General features: G+C 39.1%; 1 protein-coding gene across 2 annotated transcripts in view; it reads right to left on the reverse strand.

Moving 5' to 3' along the window:
• Window positions 1-22337, reverse strand: part of LOC124131232 — a 65842-nt gene that overhangs the window by 1170 nt on the left and 42335 nt on the right. For both annotated transcript variants that reach the window (XM_046494346.2, XM_046494345.2), the window contains exons 8-13: window positions 20983-21152; window positions 17706-17748; window positions 16775-16902; window positions 15243-15422; window positions 13221-14676; window positions 10732-10766 (exon numbers count right to left, since the gene is read on the reverse strand). In XM_046494346.2, coding sequence (XP_046350302.2) covers window positions 10732-10766; window positions 13221-14676; window positions 15243-15422; window positions 16775-16902; window positions 17706-17748; window positions 20983-21152 — 2012 coding nt within the window. The remainder of the gene's footprint in view (window positions 1-10731; window positions 10767-13220; window positions 14677-15242; window positions 15423-16774; window positions 16903-17705; window positions 17749-20982; window positions 21153-22337) is intronic.

The raw sequence follows: 22337 nt of genomic DNA on the forward strand, positions 1-22337 counted from the left end.
AGCGTAATTGTATTTGGATTTGTGCTGACTATATTGACGAATGACAACAATGATATAATTGAAATTACATAGGATTTGTATTAATTACTGTTACACTCATAACCATAAGGAAATGTCCTTCATTTTGAAACGTGTAGAGTCTCAATTAATATTCAGTTAAACCCTTCTATGACCTTGCGCATCATAAATATAAAACGCATAGATACCTGAACAAAAGTGAGTTTATGACAGTTACATTGTACTTTAGCCACCGTGCATAAACATGTCAGTCAAACGACATTTGCGCCTCCAAGTTTGAAATCAATCATTTTTATTTGAACAGATTTTACACTCTCATATCTATGACTTCATTTCCAGAATATTTTAAACTTTTCACTAAAGTTGTAATACGCAGTAACCGATAATTCGGATGAAATCAGTCTAAAATTGCATTTTGAAAAGAATTCAAGTATCCTATAAATGTCGACGTGGCTGCATATTTATAGTTGAATGTTTTGCCACATTGGTATTTCCAGCCCACAAGAACGCTTCATAGCACGTCGACATATCCACGCTCCTACGCAGGTATTACCAATGACGTGCAGTGCACTCCTCCACAGGGCTTTGAAGTATCTAAATAATCCGGTCTGTAATAATATCCCAGAGCTTGACGGCAGAGGACATTAGAAGTATTCAATACCATCTATACTGGTCCGTAGCCATCATCGAAGTGCAAAGTATTCCTGTATATGATCGTATTCTTCAAAGTTATAGCCTACGGCCAATGTATTATCTATAAGCAAAGATTTTGTTTTTACATAAACTTGAAATGTGAATACTATAATATTATTAAAAAATCGTACTTGATTTCGTACACTATTCTTTCAGTTTGTAATAAAATATATTGATATTTGGAATCGAAGATGAAAAACTGCGTTGTTAGATAAATTTTGAATCCGTGTAATCGATAGCAACAAAAGTAAAGGGGTAATGGCTGCAAATAAACACGTTTGATGTGCCCGATGTCATGCATAAACTGTGTTGTGAAAAGCACTGAAATAGTACGGCTCCTAGCACGCACGCACGCACGCACGCACGCACGCACGCACGCATGCACAGATCCCACTAACATGGGGATCGGTCTGTGTTGAGACAAAACCGACTTGATTGCCTGTCACTGCACAAGGTTGACATTGCTCATGCTATCAATCACCGGTTCGGCTGTTCTAGACTCACCTGAGTGGTTCATATAGGATGAAATGTGAAACGAATTCTTTATGTTTGTTCTCGGAATTTTTGCTCTCAGTATGTAACGTCGTCAAGAAAAAAAATCCAATGAATTACTTATTCACCTCAGACTTTATTTCTACGTGCTCCTCATAAAACATCGATGGTATATATCCGTCAAAAAATCAATTACCTGAAAATCCGTATACCCTATGTTTTAAATGGGGCTTAAATGCATTAAATGAAACGTTATCCCCTTTATCAGGCAATTTCACGATGACCTTTTTCATCTTGAGCTCAATATAGAGCTATTATTGAATACATAACATAATTCAATTCAAGTGGACGACCATATCCTTTCCATTTTGAGTTTTATAAATCGACTGCGTATGCCATTAACGAAGGATAGATCCTACGATACAGTGTATAATGTCCTCTTCTGCTGAAAGGAATATGAGGAACGAAAGTTATTGATGACATTACTGTAACAAATGATCGCGTTCATACTTTCAAGAAGCCATCGATAGACAGAGTGATGTCTCCATGTCAACAAGGTTATGTACACTTGGAAATCATGCAGCACAATCTTTCGTACATCCATATTCTTGCAGGTCGTAAGAACTGAGCCATTTCTTGCGTTGTAAAGAAGCAGAAAGGGCAATTGAAAGGGGAAATTACAGAAGCAAAATGCCATGGAACAGTTACTGTAGTCACATAGCTATTGCCAGGGAACAGTTACCGTAGTCAAATAGCTATTGCCGTGGGACACTTACCGTAGTCAAATAGTAATTGCCAAAGGACAGTTACAGTAGTCAAATAGCTATTGGTATGGGACAGTTACATGGTCAAATAGCTATTGCCATGGGACAGTTACAGTAGTCACATAGCTATTGCCATGGGACAGTTACAGAAGTCAAATAGCTATTGGAATGGAGCAGTTACAGTAGTCAAACAGTTATTGCCAAAGGACGGTTACAGTAGTCAAATAGCTATTGACATGGGACAGTTAGAGTAGTCAAATAGCTATTGGCATTGAACAGTTAGAGTAGTCAAATAGCTATTGGTTTTGGGCAGTTACAATAGTCAAATAGCTATTGCCATGGGACAGTTATCGTAGTCAAATAGCTATTGGCATGGAACAGTTTGAGTAGTCAAATAGTTATTGCCAAAGGACATTTACAGTAGTCATATAGCTTATGGCATGGGACAGTTACAATAGTCAAATAGCTATTGCCATGGGACAGTTACAGTAGTCACATAGCTATTGCCATGGGACAGTTACAGAAGTCAAATAGCTATTGGAATGGAGCAGTTACAGTAGTCACATAGCTATTGCCAGGGAACAGTTACCGTAGTCAAATAGCTATTGCCATGGGACGGTTACCGTAGTCAAATAGCTATTGACATGGAACAGTTTGAGTAGTCAAATAGTTATTGCCAAAGGACATTTACAGTAGTCAAATAGCTATTGCCATGGGACAGTTACAGTAGTCACATAGCTATTGCCATGGGACAGTTACAGAAGTCAAATAGCTATTGACATGGGACAGTTAGAGTAGTCAAATAGCTATTGGCATTGAACAGTTAGAGTAGTCAAATAGCTATTGGTTTTGGGCAGTTACAATAGTCAAATAGCTATTGCCATGGGACAGTTACCGTAGTCAAATAGCTATTGGCATGGAACAGTTTGAGTAGTCAAATAGTTATTGCCAAAGGACATTTACAGTAGTCATATAGCTTATGGCATGGGACAGTTACAATAGTCAAATAGCTATTGCCATGGGACAGTTACAGTAGTCACATAGCTATTGCCATGGGACAGTTACAGAAGTCAAATAGCTATTGGAATGGAGCAGTTACAGTAGTCACATAGCTATTGCCAGGGAACAGTTACCGTAGTCAAATAGCTATTGCCATGGGACAGTTACCGTAGTCAAATAGCTATTGACATGGAACAGTTTGAGTAGTCAAATAGTTATTGCCAAAGGACATTTACAGTAGTCAAATAGCTATTGCCATGGGACAGTTACAGTAGTCACATAGCTATTGCCATGGGACAGTTACAGAAGTCAAATAGCTATTGGAATGGAGCAGTTACAGTAGTCAAACAGTTATTGCCAAAGGACGGTTACAGTAGTCAAATAGCAATTGACATGGGACAGTTAGAGTAGTCAAATAGCTATTGCCATGGGACAGTTACCGTAGTCAAATAGCTATTGGCATGGAGCAGTTTGAGTAGTCAAATAGTTATTGCCAAAGGACATTTACAGTAGTCATATAGCTTATGGCATGGGACAGTTACAATAGTCAAATAGCTATTGCCATGGGACAGTTACAGTAGTCACATAGCTATTGCCATGGGACAGTTACAGAAGTCAAATAACTATTGGAATGGAGCAGTTACAGTAGTCACATAGCTATTGCCAGGGAACAGTTACCGTAGTCAAATAGCTATTGCCATGGGACAGTTACCGTAGTCAAATAGCTATTGACATGGAACAGTTTGAGTAGTCAAATAGTTATTGCCAAAGTACATTTACAGTAGTCAAATAGCTATTGGCATGTGACAGTTACAATAGTCAAATAGCTATTGCCATGGGACAGTTACAGTAGTCAAATATAATTTGGCATGGGACAGTTACAGGAGTCACATAGCTATTGCCATGGGACAGTTACCGTAGTCAAATAGTTATTGCCATGGGACAGTTACAGAAGTCAAATAGCTTTTGGAATGGAGCAGTTACAATAGTCAAATAGCTATTGGCATGGAACAGTTACAGTAGTCAAACAATTATTGCCAAAGGACAGTTACAGTAGTCAAATAGCTATTGACACGGGACAGTTAGAGTAGTCAAATAGCTATTGGCATTGAACAGTAAGAGTAGTCAAATAGCTATTGGTATAGGGCAGTTACAATAGTCAAATAGCTATTGCCATGGGACAGTTACAGTAGTCAAATAGCATTTGGCATGAAACAGTTAGAGTAGTCAAATAGCTATTGGCATGGAACAGTTACAGTAGTCAAATAACTATTGCATGCAACAGTTACAGTAGTCAAATAGCTATTGGCATGGAGCAGTTACAGTTGTCAAATAGCTATTGCCATGGAGCAGTTACAGTTGTCAAATAGCTATTGCCATGGAACAGTTACAGTAGTCAAATAGCTATTGGCATGGAGCAGTTAGAGTAGTCAAATAGTTATTGGCATTGAACAGTAACAGGAGTCAAATATGTATTGCCATGGAAGTTACAAAACGTCATTAGATCATGTAGATTTTGGAGTCTGTATTTCAAGATGAGATTGTCTCCTTTTAAAGAAAAACAAATGTGCTTCGTCAGTTTATTAATGCCGGATACAAACTGTTATGAGACTGCCTTTTTACGTGACAATATATCAGTAACGGTTTTTTAACTTTCTACAGATGTATATTAGAGGCAAATATCTCAGGAGAAATCCTTATGGCTTGTTAAAATGAAGAACACTCCATTGATCCGCGTGATTTAAACATCAAATTAATAACTGATATAAGAAATTAATACCTTTTGTATTACCGTTTTATCTGACAATAGAATAATTGTAAAAGCAACAATGTCTCAGACAAAAAGCTCTGCTGTCCATGTCGGTAAGACTGTTTAAAACAAATTACATTCTGTGTCGCGCACATTCCGATCTTTCTTCAGATGAACAATAAAAAAATGATTATGGCTGACAAGCTACAGAGAAATATACGATGCATGCCCCAACGTCCCACATACTTCAACACCAGTCAACACATCAAGTTGCAAGTTTTCTAACTATCAACAACCAGCCAATCTACTCCAAGAAAGCCAATCCATGTTTAGACTGAATATCGATGTCGTGATTAGTACTCAGAGCATCTTCAGCACCGTGCTGTATTAGTATTGACAGCGATTGCCGTCCTTATCTCCCCACGCAGGCTATTTCTAGCATATTGAACTGTGTAGGCTTTGGCAGGCTTTCGCAATACCTGGCCTTGGATTATTCTGATACACCTTAACAAGCTGGATGGAAGATAAAATGTTTTAAAAATTTACATCTTTCTGGAGAGGGGACATTTGAGTAAACATATGACCTTATCCACCAACCCATACAAAGCTTATGTGTAAAAATGTAAAACCTATGAACTTCTACATCAGAGGAAGCTGATGACTTTAATTTTGACATTTAAAAATTGATCACAACAAGTTGTTTACCACAGTGATTGTATGCCAGGGTATATTTAAGAATTGTTGGAGTGCAGTAGATGGGAATAGTAAAACTAAGTTTAGATGTAAAAATAATGGAGTATAATTTCTAATACGATCATAAGACCACAATAAAATGTTGACGTAGCTTAGAGAACAGGACGAGGTATTTGTAGTTTCGCATTATTGCCAAATATCGGTGAATAGCTAATTATAATAGGCGTACGTTTTCCGGCTTCTCCAATGCGGTACGAAAGCTATACTTCTGTATCTGTTGTGAAATTTTGTTAAGATGGATCTTAAAAGGCAAAGTCACAACAATTAATTATTTTAATAAGTTCGATAAAACCTACGTTATTACGAAATATGCCCCGTGGTGTTTTTTCGTGTGAACATTTGAGTTGCCTTTGCATGTGTTTGTGACGGGTGACACCGGTTAGGCAGAATACACTCACCTTTACGCGATCATATGGTATCATCATTAATTGACTGTGAATCATATACGCTTACGACACAGTTGGAATCCTATAATGGACTTTGCTTTTAGCAGAGATATCTGATGATTATGGAAATGAATTTGTCTCTTTTATTTTCGAAAGATTCCAGACACTGGAATAAAACACCAAATGTTTAAACTTACTTTCTTATAAATGTACACATAAATTTACATACATGTGTGTAAATGCGTACATTATTTTACGTAAAAATGTATACACGTAGACAAATATTTACATAAAGGTTTGTAAAGGTGCACATTAATTTACGTAAAAGTGTAGACAAATATTTACGTAAACGTATGTAAATTTGCACATTAACTTACGTAAAAGTGTATACATTCAGACAAATATTTACGAAAAGTTGTGTAAATGCGCACACTAATTTACGTTAAAGTGTATACATTTAGACCTATATTTACATAAGGGTGTGTAAATGTGCACATTTATTCGCAAAAAAAGTGTATACATTTGGACAAATATTTACGTAATGGTATGTAAACGTGTACATTAACTTACGTTAACGTGTATACAAACAGACAGACATTGGCGTGAAGTTATATAAATTTACATACACATTTCCGTACAGGTATGTCAATTTAGACGTACATTTAGGCAAATGTGTATACCTGTTGTCCTTCCTTTATATTGTTGTGCCCACGGCCATAGGATTCTGGCACCCTACGGGATGCAACGCTGCACAGTAAATTCCAGTGCCTTAGTCGACTGGGAACCTTTACATTCTATAATACGTAGCATGGCAACAATGTCGCATCGCATGATCAGTATATTCATTAAACGGATCTAGTTTGGACCTCCTGAGGTTTATAAAATAGACCACAGACGCTGGAGTTCACCTCTCTTATTTAAATCTACCTACACATTACTGAGTGAGTGAGGATGGTTTTACGCCGCTTTTAGCAATATTCCAGTAATATCACGTCGGAGGACACCAGAAATGGGCTTTACACATTGTACCCATGTCGGGAATCGAACCCGAGTCTTCGGCGTAACAAGCGAACGCTTTAAACAACAAGCCTACCCCAACGCCCTCCCTTCCCATTAAATATCAGTCAGATACAGTTTGTATTACAGCTGTATGTATAAACTTCCGGGCTTAGGCAAGTTTTGTTTGTTTGTTTGTTTGTTTGTTTGTTTGCTGCACTCAGCAATATTCCAGCCATATGACGGCGGTCTGTTCGCGGTTAATCGAGTCTGGACCAGACAATCCAGTGACTGATATCATGAGCATCGATCCACACAATCGGGACCCAGTTAGCGGGCTTGACCACCTGATCCCATTAGTCGCCCTTTACGACAGCATCTGTCGCCCTTTACGCAAAGCATGGGTTGCTGAACACCTATTCTAACCTTGATCTTCACGGGGCTAAAGTAAGTATACATCCACGTTTGGTGGTGGCTAAAAATGAAAAACACCCAGAAATAGTCATTCGATGGTGGAAAACTTGCGACTCAATATGAATAATTTTAAGATTTACAGTATTTGGTGTGTGTGTGTGTGTGTGTGTGTGTGTGTGTGTGTGTGTGTGTGTGTGTGTGTGTGTGTGTGTGTGTGTGTGTGTGTGTGTGTGTGTGTGTGTGTGTGGGGGGGGGGGGGGGGGGGTCATAGTTCCGTTGGCAGTTCTGCGACTGTTTTCAGCCAAGTAACGTCTGACAGCGTTTGTAATGTTTTAGTCAAATCCAATTTTGACATTTTATACATTTTGTGCCCGGCAGTTTGTCTGAGTCGAGCGTTAAATATGCAACATTAATGTCAGGAATGTGATCAGATTAGAAAAAAGATATGATCAACACCAGCTATAACAGATATGAATCGGGTATTTATCTTGATCTGATGTTCTGATATTTAATACACGTGGGCAGACATGTCTATTATTTGGAAGATTAAATATTCCCTTTCCGCTTCAGCATCGGGTTCACCAATTACACAAACACCCACGAAATAAGGTGGGAGAAACTGCTCTTGAGTTATTTTCTTCAAGGGTTACGAATAGTGTATGGACCGTGGGTTGGATATGATCAGAAAATCTATCTAATCGATTTTTAATCTAATTTATATACATAATTTTAAGTGCCTAGATAGGAATACATACTGATAAACACCCACTCCTTTACAAGCGAAATTCTTTATTTCTCGTATTTCCCTGAAATTGATTTATAAGCCGAGAGATGATAACTCGATATTTGCCAGAACTTATCATTATTCCGACCATATACGCGTTGTCTTTCTCCGTGTGGTGTCTGGTATTGATACTGACGACATAAAGAAACAAATCAATTGACCAGACATGACCAACATAAGGTGCAGTACTGTCAGCAATATGACTTCCCAGTGGAGACCCGTTATAAGATAAATCCCCTTTCCCTAGTGCTTGTCGGAAAAGGCAAATAGAACTGCCGGTGTGGCAGGACGAAATCACCTCCCTTACATGTCACTCTAGAGTGACCTGATCCTGGAACTGACACACTCTGGGGTGACATTAGAGTGACCTGATCCTGGAACTGTGAAATTTACGGGAAGTGACTTTATCCTGTTACACCGGGCAGCGATTGTGCTAAGTGGGAATTGTCCTCTCATGATAAAAAAGGGGCGGTCGGGTAGCCTAGTGGTTAAAGCGTTCGCTAGTCACGCCGAAGACCCGGGGTTCGATTCCCGACATGGGTACAATGTGTGAAGCCAATTTTTCTGGGGTCCCCCGCCGTGATATTGATGGAATATTGCTAAAAGCGGTGTTGTTAACCAAGTTGTTAATCTCCAACACTAACATTCATTTCATGTAGAAAAATTAAAAGTTCATGGATTAGATAACAAGCTACAGGCTTATGTAAAATGTTCATTCTTTTCAGAAATGTTCTTCATGACCTTTTATTATTGAATATCGCTCAATGCTTATTTTATCGCGCATAATTTTTAATAGAGTTTTCAAGCTAAGATTAAATAAATGCATAAATGAAGTATTGAAACAGTGAACAATTTAAAGGGCTTTGTTCAGTTCAACTCAATTCAATTTATATTTAGTAATTCATGAGGATAGGGCGCTGCTTATCGCCAAACCATTGCGCAGAAAGTATAAGGGGGGCGTTTTCATCATGCAAAGGGGGAGTGGTGTGATCCTTGTGGGAGTGATTTGAGTCTTGGATGAAATCCCCTTCGAGTGATTTGATCCTGGGGAGTGACCAGATCCTCCAGCACCGGGCAAAAGAAGCACTTGAAAATTGGATTTTACCAAACAATTACAAACGGTATCAAGACGTCTCAGGCTGAAAACAGTCGCCGAAACACTGTAAACTTAAGGTCCCAAACACACATTTACTTGATCAAATACGTCACCGTTGTATAACCATTTCTTGCTAATTACTTTTTATTGTATTGCGGCCATGAAATAAACTTAAGATGTCACTAAAATTATGATATATTATCTTTCTTCTGTATGGTTTATGTCATTTGTTTTTATTTCTTTTGCAAATTGTATTCAGCAGCTGTCAACAGCGAGCAAAGAATGACCAAGAAACGAGCCTTTCTTAAAGTGTTGTAAAACTTACTACAAGGAAAGTAAATGTACTACTCCAGTAATGAATAAATGTTATAGTCTACAATAGCCCACCGACTACTCTAATTTGTAAAACATTTACTGCTTGGTAAAGTCTACTGACATATAAGTATCTGAGTGGACGCTGAAACTCACTAAGTTGGTAAACCTTACTAGCTATTTCAGTCAGTGTGCGTACAACGTGGGCAGTTCTACCAAGGACTATTTCAGCCATTGTGCTTACAACGTGGGTAGTTCTACCAAGGACTATTTCAGCCTTTGTGCTTACAACGTGGTTAGTTCTACCAAGGACTATTTCAGTCATTGTGCTTACAACGTGGGTAGTTCTACCAAGGACTATTTCAGCCACTGTGCTTACAACGTAGACAGTTCTACCAAGGACTATTTCAGTCATTGTGCTTACAACGTGGGCAGTTCTACCAAGGACTATTTCAGCCAGTGTGCTTACAACGTTGGTAGTTCTACCAAGGACTATTTCAGCCATTGTGCTTACAACGTGGGCAGTTCTACCACGGTGACTGTACAAAGATGATATAAATCTGGGCAATCTGGTTATAAACGGAGAACTTTCCGGTTGTTTAAAGATAGCCTCTGTATTTCATATTATGTACGTTATATTTGGAACGGGCTCTCTCTAGCCAAGCTCCGTTGTCGTACGCTCCCTTGGGAACTAGAGCAGGACGCTTTTCACGCCCAAAAACCCTTCTCTCTGAACGTATTTGTAAATTCTGTAGCCTCCGCAGTGTTGGCGATGAAGCTCATTTTTCAGTTACCTGTAAATTCTGTTCTGATATAAGATCGGATTTATTTCATCAAGCCTCTTTAATTAAGCCTGTGTTTGTTGACATGGCTCCAGTTGATCAATTCGCCTTTTTATTGCAGCGTGATGCGTTATCGTTAGTCCTTGCCGATGTCGTGAACACTATGTTTAAGCGGAGGAAATGTCATCCCTCTCAGTTCTTAGACTATAAATACTCCTAGTTGAATTGAATTAATAAGGTTGATGTGATATGTTTGTGATATGTTTGTATCTGCAAATATCTTAACTACTATTTTTAACATGTATTGATATTTTAGCACGTTGAGTGCTCTTATTGTATCATCAAGTTAATATTGTGTCTCATAGGCCGTACGGTATATTATATTGTTTTGATAATTGTGATAATTCCAGTATAACATATGCCGTGTGACACATTAATGAAATAGTATATTATCTTAATATCAATAATGATAGACTCCCAATCACAACTCACCATGGTCTGTCTTTAGCAGGTTCATCTTCAGTATCCTATGAGGAAGAAAGAGAGGATGCATAGCGGTAAATCATTATTCAGTGCGGAAGTGAATATGCATTGTGTATGTAAACATTTTATAAATGATCATCCAACAAAACCACATAGATACACCTCGTGAACTCGAAATCGAATTTGGAAAATGTTAACTTATCCATAGTTCGAGACAAGAGTTACATCGTCTTATATATGGCTGACTTTAGCATCGTATTGATACAGCAAACCCCGTTAATCCGGAAGGTAGCTTTAGCTGTGAAATATTTCGTATTAACAAATTTCGGATAATCGAGTCATCCCTACAAACTAGTGTTGCGGTGTATATATGTAGACGTTGCGGGCAATACCTGTCCAGATTGAGAGGATTCCGGTTAAATGGGGTCCGCATTAGCGAGGTTTCAATGCATTTCCCTACTTCACCAACATATGTCAAATATTCAGTGTCATTTACTTCCTAAAAGGAACAATGGATTTGCATTCATGGTAGAGGAAGACACCCTCACACAAACACCAAATACCTTTTAACATGTTAATAGAACTGAAAACAATTCTCAAAATATGAACATTATCAAGACGTCGCATCCAATACCATGAGTCGTCTGTCATATTTTGCTTCAACATTTCCTTTTATGATGTATGTGTTTGTAATCGTTTAAATTGCGAAGCATCATTAAAATGTATAACCACGTTATGCACCGACGCTGTGTCGCTGTTTAGGAGCTTCCAACTCTAATGTTACAACTGTTACTGTTCGTTATATTTGTTTAAGCATGAAGGCAACAGTGCATCGTAGCTGTTAATCCGCTGTGCTGCCAGATAATGCATGAAACAACACGTCGAGCTGCTCATGACAAACTACTGTCGTTTCTAATGACTTTATCGACATTTATAGCTAATGATTCCAAATTCCCCAATGTCCTAAATGGCAGTGATGAAGAAACAGATAGCAACAGGCTTACAACGAGATAGTCAATATTTGATAATCATTACGCCTATCAATCAAAGGATTATTTTTTTCAAAGAGTGAAAAATTATTACTTTAACTCTCCCTTGGACGAAACAGAGTGGAATAATAAGATGATCATGAATTATTGCTGACTAGGTTTTATCTTTGATGCCAGCAAACTCAGTAATGAGAAGGTACCGAAAAGCCGTTTTAATTTAGCGAAGTGGCCCTTGATTTAATACCGCGGTCATCGTTGATAACGATTCAATACCTGTAATGGGTTTTATATCCGCCATTGTAGCCATTATACAGAGATTTTGTATAATTAAGAAGTAATCTTGTGTAATCACAAAGTGAATTTGTTCAATCATGAAGTGATATTTTATACTCACGAAGTGATATTGGATACTCATGACGTGATATTGTTCAATCGTGAAACGATATGATATCGTGATGAAGCGATATTCTTTAATCATGAAGTGAAATTATATAATCGTGAAGTGATATTGTTCAACCATAGAGATATTGTTCGACCATGAAGTGATATTGTATAATCATGAAGTGACATTGTATAATAAAGAAGTGATCTTGTATAATTATGAAGCGATATTGTATAATCATGCAGTGATGTTGTATACTCATGAGTGACATTGTATAATCATGAAGTGATATTGTATAATCATGAAGCGATATTCTTCGATCATGAAGTGTCATTGTATAATCATGAAGTGATATTGTATAATCATGAAGTGATATTGTATAATTATGAAGCGATATTCTTCAATCATGAAGCGACATTGTATAATCATGAAGTGGTATTGTATAATCATGAAGTGATATTGTATAATCATGAAGCGATATTGTATAATCATGAAGTGATATTGTATAATCATGAAGTGATATTGTATAATCATGAAGTGGTATTGTATAATCATGAAGTGATATTGTATAATCATGAAGCGACATTGTATAATCATGAAGTGGTATTGTATAATCATGAAGTGATATTGTATAATCATGAAGTGATATTGTATAATCATGAAGTGATATTGTATAATCATGAAGTGGTATTGTTTCATCGTGTTTTCCGTGATATATTACAGAAACTGGAGACCTTAACGAGTATGCAACTTACATACTTTTATAACACTGACGTGTGGCTACTCCTTGGCATCGTTGCAAATGTAAAACATAAATGCATTGCAGATATTCATATGGCTTTCAGATCTTAGATACTGGTTCGAAAAACCTCACCAGATATTGGTGGACAAAAAACGTTTTTTTAGACTGTGAGGTTTCTATCAGCAAAGAATGGGAGATAATTACATATGGTGATGCTTTTGCATAAACCGCGTAAAATCAGAAGAATAATAGCTGATTTAGGAGGTGGTGTTGGAGCGAAACACAGCTAAAGTAACTCAGACAGTTTCTGTATCGAGTTTCCAAGAAAATCCGCAAGTTAGAAGTTTTCGAAATATGATTATGTAGAAGATGGGAAAAAGCTTACAGAAAACTGTAGTTGATCCCACGGCAGATCAAGGTCGTCATGGCAACGCTGTGAATGAATGACGTCAGCTGATCGATCGTAGCACTCGAAAAAGTCCGACTGGGTTAACTCTCGTTTGGAAACTAATTCACAATGATTGAAAAGTTTGACTTTTCGTTTTTTCTTGTCGTTCACTGGATGTTCTTGTACCGATTTATCACTTTCCTCCTCTCTAACGTTGATGAATCGACTCGAGCTCTCATCAGAAGAATCCGAGCTTATTCTGTCGCCAGACGCCGTGACAACAGTTTCGATGACGTCACTGTTTTCTGTGCTCAGACGTCGCACATCTTCAAGATGGCGGAAGAGACGATGATTGCGTAGCAACTCATCCGGGAGATCCTCGTTTTCAAGGTTAAGCCTGACGTAGTTATAACATACATTTTCATCGTCATCTTCACTGTAATATGACATCTGACTTTGACTTTTTTGAGTAGGACACGATACGGACAAAAAATCGGAAGAATTGTCTGCGGAGAAATCAGACACGTCAAACTGTCCGATATCTGTGTTTCCTTGACGTGCATTTATAACACATGACGCTGAACGAAAACTCTCCCCTGTTTCCGAGAGATAATCACGTGACAGGTGCGCTACTGCTGACTGCAGTGTGGAATTATGGGAAGAAATTGTTGACATTGTCTCCCCATCTGAAAAGTCAGCGTTATGTCCATAATCTCTGTTTTCAGTCTCAAGATCAATTCTTTCTCCGATATCGGAACTGATTGTCGCGTAATCAGGGGATTTTTGAGCACTGAGGGGAGTCTTCCGTGCCGCGGGGGTTCCTTCGCCGATTACAGACCTTACATTTTTTTCGATTTTCGTTTTTTCGTTTTCATTACATTCAGCGATAGCAGAATTTTGTCTTTCGATTGAATTTTTATCAATAACAGCATAGTCATGTGACATTTTAGGTTGAAGCTGTTCATGCGCCTGTCTTGTTCCATCTGATGGTGGTTCGGTCACGTGATCTATCGGTGCTGCATCTCTGTCAAGAGATATATAATCATGGGACGATGTTTGGTCTCTGTTCAGAGATCTTGGTAAACTCGTATGGCCATCATCAGCACATCGTATCGATTTTGGCCGCTGTCCAAGTCTGGCAGTGATCGTGTGTTTGGTCGCTCCATGTGACAAACTGCCCGCGGTAATGACTGCTCCAGAAGTTGTTCCCTTCCGCTCCGGATGCCTGCTACGTACGTCATCGGCCGCGGCAACAACACCGCCGTCTTGACAAGTAGATCTGACTTGAACTTGTCCTCCGTTCCTCAAACGCCGCGATGTTTTGACTGAAGTCTTTGCGCCTTGGTTAGATGTTGATGTCTCAAGGGTCGGGCGACTAAGGGCTTTCTTCACTTCGCGTGTCATGTCAAAGTCTGGAGTGTTCCATGACTCGTGAACGTCTTTCAACAGAGACCTGTTAAACAAATGGGATTTTTTCACAAAGAACATTGTTACAAAACATTGTGTATGTTTTTGTTGATCCAGTCTTACTTCATTTATGTGTACATATAATTTTGCATTGGATTAAAGATTTTCTGTTCTGTCTTAATAAACAAAGATAATATCATCCATTAATATATATATATATTTCCTGATTAAAAACGTCCTTGACTTTCTCAAGGCCTTTAACCCGCGGGAACTGGTTTTGAAGAAGTCGAAGGATTTTGTCGCTCTTATTTTAAGATCTAATTACATTAGATCGGGTGGTCAAAATAGATGACTTGGTTGACTTACTAATTGCTCTTACTTAAATGGCGGCAGATCGACGTTGCTCATAATATCAACCACTGGTTCGACAGGTCCACGTTTCATTTTTTACATCTCGCCGTGATATAGAGTGAATATTTTTTAGTGCGGCGTAAAACAAGAAGAAAAACAAAGCAAACATCCGGACTCTAAATCACATTATCCTGATTCTGATCTTCTGCGTTAAAGAACACTGAAATAGTTTTCAAGTTCCAAACCAAAATAACAAGTTACCTGGTTGATTCTCGGGCGTTCTCAATATCAGTCACCCCTTTACGTAAAGGAGTAATGTCCCTTGACTGAAGGGCGTGTGCAATGTCGTCAATTCCCCGGCTTAAGCCAAAGCTATCAGATCCAGTGTGCATCATTGAGGACAACATTGATCTGAGCTGTTTCAACTTTTCATCACAGGCCCTGCAAGAGATAACACACTGTATTAACCCTCCTTTGGTTCGTGATATTCCTGAATTGAAGTGTCCTTACTACATTTGTATACATGTCACATCAAAGAAAAATACTCCAAGCCACATTGTAACGACATGGATGCACTGGCTTTAAGCTTTTAGTGACAAATATTTGTGAAATAAGCTGAATTAAATTGCTTTCTCCATGTCCAGAGTTTTTGAGTGAGTGATTTGGATTTAACGACTCGTTTTATAAGGTAAAATATATATCAGAGCCTGTTGGCTCGTGGTGGGCGGAATAAAAACTACATCTCTTACCTGTGCCAGGATCCAGTAAGTCGTGAATATGTGTACCACAGTTGCCGTAATAATAATCCTTCTTATTGTCACCGCCGTATCATACGCTCCTTGGTTTCCACAAGGTGGTATTCGTCTGAGATCCGTGTTACTGTGTGCGTTCCTAACCTAAACTCAACTGTTGTCCTTAATAGAGTAAACTACGTTTATAACGAACACGCTTATAACGAACTTGCGGATGTTTTTTTGGTCCAAGCCATTTGCTGTATGTATGGTGTTTATATGTTTATAACTACGGTTACAACGAACTAAAATTAGTGGTCCCTTTGAGTTCTTTATAACCGTAGTATATTGTATATCTCGCATGTTTCTTTGCTGTACCTTCCCTGTTTACTTACTATATCTCATATGTCTTTCTCGATACATCTCATATGTCTTTCTCGATACATCTCACATGTCTTTCTCGATACATCTCATATGTCTTTCTCAATACATCTCATATGTCTTTCTCAATATATCTCATCCGTTTTCTGGTCATACCTCACATGTTGTCCTAACTATATCTCATCTATATTCCTTGCTTTATCTCACTTGTTTTCTTGCTTTATCTCACTTGTTTTCTTTACAATATCTTATCTGTTGTTCTGATTATATTACACATGTTCCGTCTATATCTCACCGCATACGATAGTCTACCTGTATTCCTTGCTGTTTCTTACTTGTTTTCCTCAGAATATCTCACTTGGTTTCCTCAGTATATCTCACCAGTTTTCCTCAGTATATCTCACCTGTTTTCCTTAGTAAATCTCACCTGTTTTCCTCAGCATGTCTCACCTGTTTTTCTAAGTATATCTCACCTGTTTTCCTCAGTATATCTCACTTGTTTTCCTCAGTATATCCCACTTGTTTTCTTCAGTATATCTCGCCTGTTTTCTTCAGTATACCTCACCTGTTTTCCTCAGAATATCTCACTTGGTTTTCCTCAGTATATCTCAACAGTTTTCCTCAGTAAATCTCACCTGTTTTCCTCAGTATATCTCACCTGTTTTCCTCAGCATGTCTCACCTGTTTTCCTTGTCTTCAATCATGTCCTCTACGATGTCTGCACATTTTCGGGCCAGTGTCGTGTGTCGGGCCAGCAGTTTCTGGTACTGGCTATGAGCCTTCTTAAGGAGCTGCACTTTCGCCGTTATCTGTACAGACAAGGGGGGGGGGGGGGAGAAATGAGATTGGTATTACCGGCTTTATTATCCTTTACAGAAAAAAGGTTTTGAGTCGTTTTGATTTATTGATATAATAGTATGGTTTATACAGATCGGCATTACAGTTATTTTATTTCGTTAACGTGAACATGTAATATTCTTATCACAATAAAGTTGTCAACCGATCTTGAGGACGACATGGTGTGGTGTACCCTTTATGTTAGCCTATGTACCCCGAGCCGTCAGAGTACACAGAAGGTACATCATACCATATATGCCCCAAGGGATCAGTTGACAACAAATTTATCTCGCCGACATATATTCAGACAGACCCGGAACATAAGTCCAAAGCTTTTTTGATTCAGCCATTTTGACAGCTAGTAGATAACGCAAACGAATCGAGTTACTTCCCTTTACCGAATGCGATCGCATAAACATCGGTTCATTTCAGCTCAACGATACTTATGCGAGATAAGCAAGTTGTGTAAGGTGTGTTCGAATGTGTTTCGTAGGGGCGACATTAGCGGGTACATGGAAATTAATTGCCAATCAGAAGCTAATAGTTTAATATAAGGTGAGATAAGAACTGTTGTCCTAATTAGGGAGCCCTGTATTTGAAATTCTTGGCAGGGTGGGGGTACAAAAATATGCCTTTGGTTCAAGTACAAAAACTGTATGGCTAAAAGCAGGGAACGAAACGAATTCTGTCTGTCTCTCTAAAACTAAAATGTGGGCCCTATAACAGGGCTGTTCCTGTACATTTCACGTGTTAATGTAAGCAGACAAACACTCACCCAGTCTCTCCCCCGTCTCCTCTCAGCATCTGCAACTCCATATCTGCAATCACAAATCACGATTTCCTATTAATGACGTTTCCATATTTAACTGAAAAACACATTTCAGTAGACGCTGGACGTAACACAACCTTACTTGTCCTTTCAACAGCAGGGTTCCTGGCGTCAAAGATACGTGGAGAATTTTGTAAAATATACAATGTGTCATTGTTTCGCGCCTCTTGATAAGTAATTAGGTTTCGGTTTATGAGAATGGGCTCTGAGAAAACTAGAGAGAGAGAGAGAGACAGACAGACAGAGACGCCGCAGTTTAATTTGTTTTTTATGTGACAGTGGTGTATATATAAATTATATATTGGGTATTACGTTGATTAAGAATACATATTTTTGTGTTTAAGTTGTAATTAATTCACATATTAATCGAACTTTCATTTTCATGGTAGCAAAAACATAGAGTTGGAACCAGCAGTTGATACTATATTTTTGTCTGTTAGGAAATATGCCCAACATGAATGGTTTGTCAGCAGTGGTGAAAATGAATAGTTTGAATATTCAATTTTAGTGTTTTGGTGTTAATAGTGAAAAGGAGGGAAACTTGAAAAACGAGAGAATACTCGGAACTACGAAAACACATGCCATTTAGAAAGTGGTCAAATGTAACAAATGTTACTTTTGGATTTACGCTTACTTAGCAAAGTACACATTCTAGTATTTTTGGGGTTCTCAGGGCGAACGCTCTACCACCAGACCACGGAGGCGGTCCCTCACACTCAGAGACTTAATACTGACAAACATCCCATGATGGAAAGAAACAACTTAAAGGGTAGTCAAGCAGCGATTGCCAAGAAACAGTCACAAAACATGTCGTTGGATAATCGATTTCCATTTACTGTATTTAAACGTGAGTATATTACCTTGAAAAGAAAAAAAAAAGTTTTTCGTTGGGAAATTGATGTAGGATTTAAAAACATCGATTATTAGTGTGGACAGATATAGCAAGCGTTGCATAAACTTTCTTTATGATGGTTTAACTAGGGATGTTTGTTGCAGTGGCGATGATGAAGAGACTGTCAGGCAGAGAGTTAGCGAGTAAGTTGGGTTTTATTCCGCTTTTAGCAATATTCCAGCAATATCATGGCAGGGTACACGAGACATGGGCTTCACACAGGGCAACCATGTGGGAATCGAATTCGGGACTTTGGCGTGACGAGCAAACCCTTTAACCAGAAGGCTACCGCCGGTTTCGCAAAAAGACCATCATGTGATCCTTGGCAGGTAATTAATGGTGAGGAGTGGGGCGGCAGGATAGCCTGCTGATTAAAGCATTTCCTTTACCCGGGTTCGATTCCCGACATGGGTACATGGTATGATGACTTCTCTTGGTGTCCTTCGCCATCAGACGGCTGGTATGACGAAGCACGCGGTATAAAACCAAACTCACTCAATAATGGCTCGGCATATTCCCGGGGCAAGAGCGTTAACTGACTTAGTCCAGTTTCCACAAATGCTGAGCAAGGCTGATATTTCGAGGTTCGATCGTAGCGCTATCTGTGACCATTACGAGCTACGCCCCTTCTATGTCCCTCCTATTGACCAATCAGATTCCAACTCTCATATAACTTGCATCTCCTTCAAACAAAAACGCGGCGCCCAATCAAGACGATTTGATCGATAATCAGGATATTTATTGGAATAAAATATGTCTTACCTCCCGAAGTAAATCAAATTACTTGAGCACTTTCATCAAAAACACATTAAAGACTTTGAAAACCTCTGTCGACGTCCAGTTAACGGTACACATAATCTGCAAATCCTGCAATCGACCGAAATCTGCACGGCAGTCGCCATGTTGTTTAAGAACTGAATGTCGATTTCGTAACGCGATTTTAATTGGACTATTTGTAGACTCGTTATTTCAGCTAAAATATAACTACATAATTCCAGGCTAGTTCGGCAAGGGTGGAAACTGGATTTTATAGTCAGATAACTCTTTTGCCTTGGGAAGATGAAAGTTTGGAGATTAGGTGTTATTTAAAGTTGGTTATGAGCCACTTTAAACAGTTACGTCACGACGGCCCGCAGGTACGAAATATGAGTGCTATAACGGACCTACACGGAGAACAAATGTCATTGGTTATTCGAACCCATGCTTGCCGTAAAGAGACAACTATGTTTGGCATAAGAGGCTAACGGCATAGGGTGGTCAGCCTCGCTGACTTGGTTGATGCATGTCATCGTATCCCAATTGCGTAGATCGATGCTCATGACGTCACTCACTGGATTGTCAGGCCCAGATTCGATTATTTACAGACCTCCGTTTTGTATCTGGAATATTGCTGAGTGCGGTGTTACACAATAAACAACGACAACATCTATCATGTTATAATAGTTAGTCTTGGATTCGAACCCTCAACCATAGGCACGGCATGCCTCGGGAACAGAACCTGGCAAACTGCGGTGTCCTACTGGGCCCCCATGCCCCCAGGTGGTACACGATATCAGAAGGTAGACTCAACAAGAGAGATAGCATGGCTCATTTCTGAACTGGTTTCATTTACAGCTGGTTATTCTGTTCATCACCATACTTGAAAAAAACATAAGGCAATCTGTGAGTCGCATTACGGCAGCGAATTCAATTTCACATATACAAGATACTTACTAATGAGTTTAGTTTTTTAAAACGTTATTTAAGACACGCTGTAGTTTTTCAAAACTGTGGTGCCACTGGTTTTGAACATAAGTTATTACGTTGGCACCAAAGGGAAGAATGTCTCTCGCGGATAAAAAATATACTTGACTTGCTGTTATAAATCCTTGATGTTTATCTCAAGATAATGTTTATTTTACACTTATTCCAGTGCACGCAACTCTCTATACCATCTTCTTTATAACTAACCATTAGTACAATTTTGAGCAAAGCTATTTTAGAAAATGGTCCAGCGCACACAAAATATCGCTAGTAAATTCTTCGTTTAGATAATATTTCATTGTTTTCTTTGAGGGAAGCGGTATTTCAAAAACTGATATTTTGGGCTGTTTACATATTTTCCATATTTGTGCAGTTTGTGTAATAAACACAGATGAGTTACGAAAATAGTTTAAATTACTCGACTGATAACAGTGAGTGAGTACTGTTTTACGCCGTTCATAGCAATACAACAACGAAGGACGTCAGAAATGGGATTTCCACGTTGTACCCATGTGGGGATCGAACAGATTTTTAGCTTAAACCACTCGGCTACCCCATCGCCCACACATACTAAAATGGATTGGTTACCTGTCTTTTAATTCTTCCAATGACATCGCCTCTTTCATCACAGTCTCCAGAACCTGTAACAGAAGGAGATACCGGAAGCTGGTTTGACTGTCGTGGCTGTACGCGACATTGATTGGACGAATTTGATCAATCGGTGCGGAAGTGACGTCAAATCCCATTTCCACCAGCCTCTGGAATGAAACAAAACATGTGTCACCGTCAATATGAACAATGAACAATGGAGCAAAGACGCATGGCTTTGACGATTTCAAAGAGCGTCATTCGACTATTGATCAAACAACTTCAAGGTCCCTGGAAAGCTTTATGGTAGACATGCGGAGGACAGTTCTATGTTTGAACCATCATTGACAACAATTATGTGCGATGTAATACCCTAGTTTCACATGTTTTGTGTGGCCCCATGTTTTATCGGATGAAGAATTGGCTTGCCTTTGCATGTGTTTGTGGCGGGTGACACCGGTGGGGTGTGGTAGTGTCATCACTATTTGGTTCATAAACACATGCTTCACGATGGAAATAGGTGCCCTAACGGACTAGAGGACATTTGTGGCCAGTCGTCTGGCGTGTCGTAATTCGCTGTGCTGAGTTGCGTCCCTTAGGTATGCCTGAATCCTGTCACCGTGAGTTCGAATCCCAGACCTAGATTTGCCCTAGTTGTTTATTTGTTTACCAGCACAGTTGTCAGCACTGTAACTGTTCTCGTGGGTTTCACAAAATGATAAATGTTAAGAATTTGAATCACTTCGGGCTACCTCCCTAATCAAGCAGACACGCCGTGATATAACTGAAATACTGTTCTAACCAAACACGCGCGCGCTATTCTTGCGGCAAGGAGACTGTGTAGTAACTAGTCACAAACCGAAGTTCACCGTGGACGGTCAGACAGAGGAAACTAATGTGACTCAAATAAATGGCAGATCGTATTGGATCAAAGGGGTCAGACATTATGCCATTGCAGATGCTTTCGCGTCACACATGCGGTGACATAAATGAAACACAGTCCCACGTGGCTCCCATTAACTCGGTTTCATAGATCGATCACACTCGGTGACTTGTTTGAGTGCTAAAACGAACACACAAATTAACAAAGGAATGATCATGATGCATTTAGCATAAGCTGTGAGAACCTTGGATTCGAACCCGGGAAAATAGGATCCTGGAAGACCGGTAAGCACCCTTGTAGCACGCGGCGCCTTACATCAGAGGAAAGGATAAGTGAGTATTGTTTTCCACACTGTACCCATGTGAAGATTGGAACCCCGGTTTTCGGACGAACGCTTTAACCACTAGGCTACCCAACTGCCCTAAAGCAATAGGGATTCAAGCACTATAATTACACTCAAAAACGATGACCC

This window comes from Haliotis rufescens, unplaced genomic scaffold (genome assembly GCF_023055435.1).
Source record: "Haliotis rufescens isolate VD_foot unplaced genomic scaffold, xgHalRufe1.0.p SCAF_14, whole genome shotgun sequence".
Taxonomy (NCBI): Eukaryota; Metazoa; Mollusca; class Gastropoda; order Lepetellida; family Haliotidae; genus Haliotis; species Haliotis rufescens.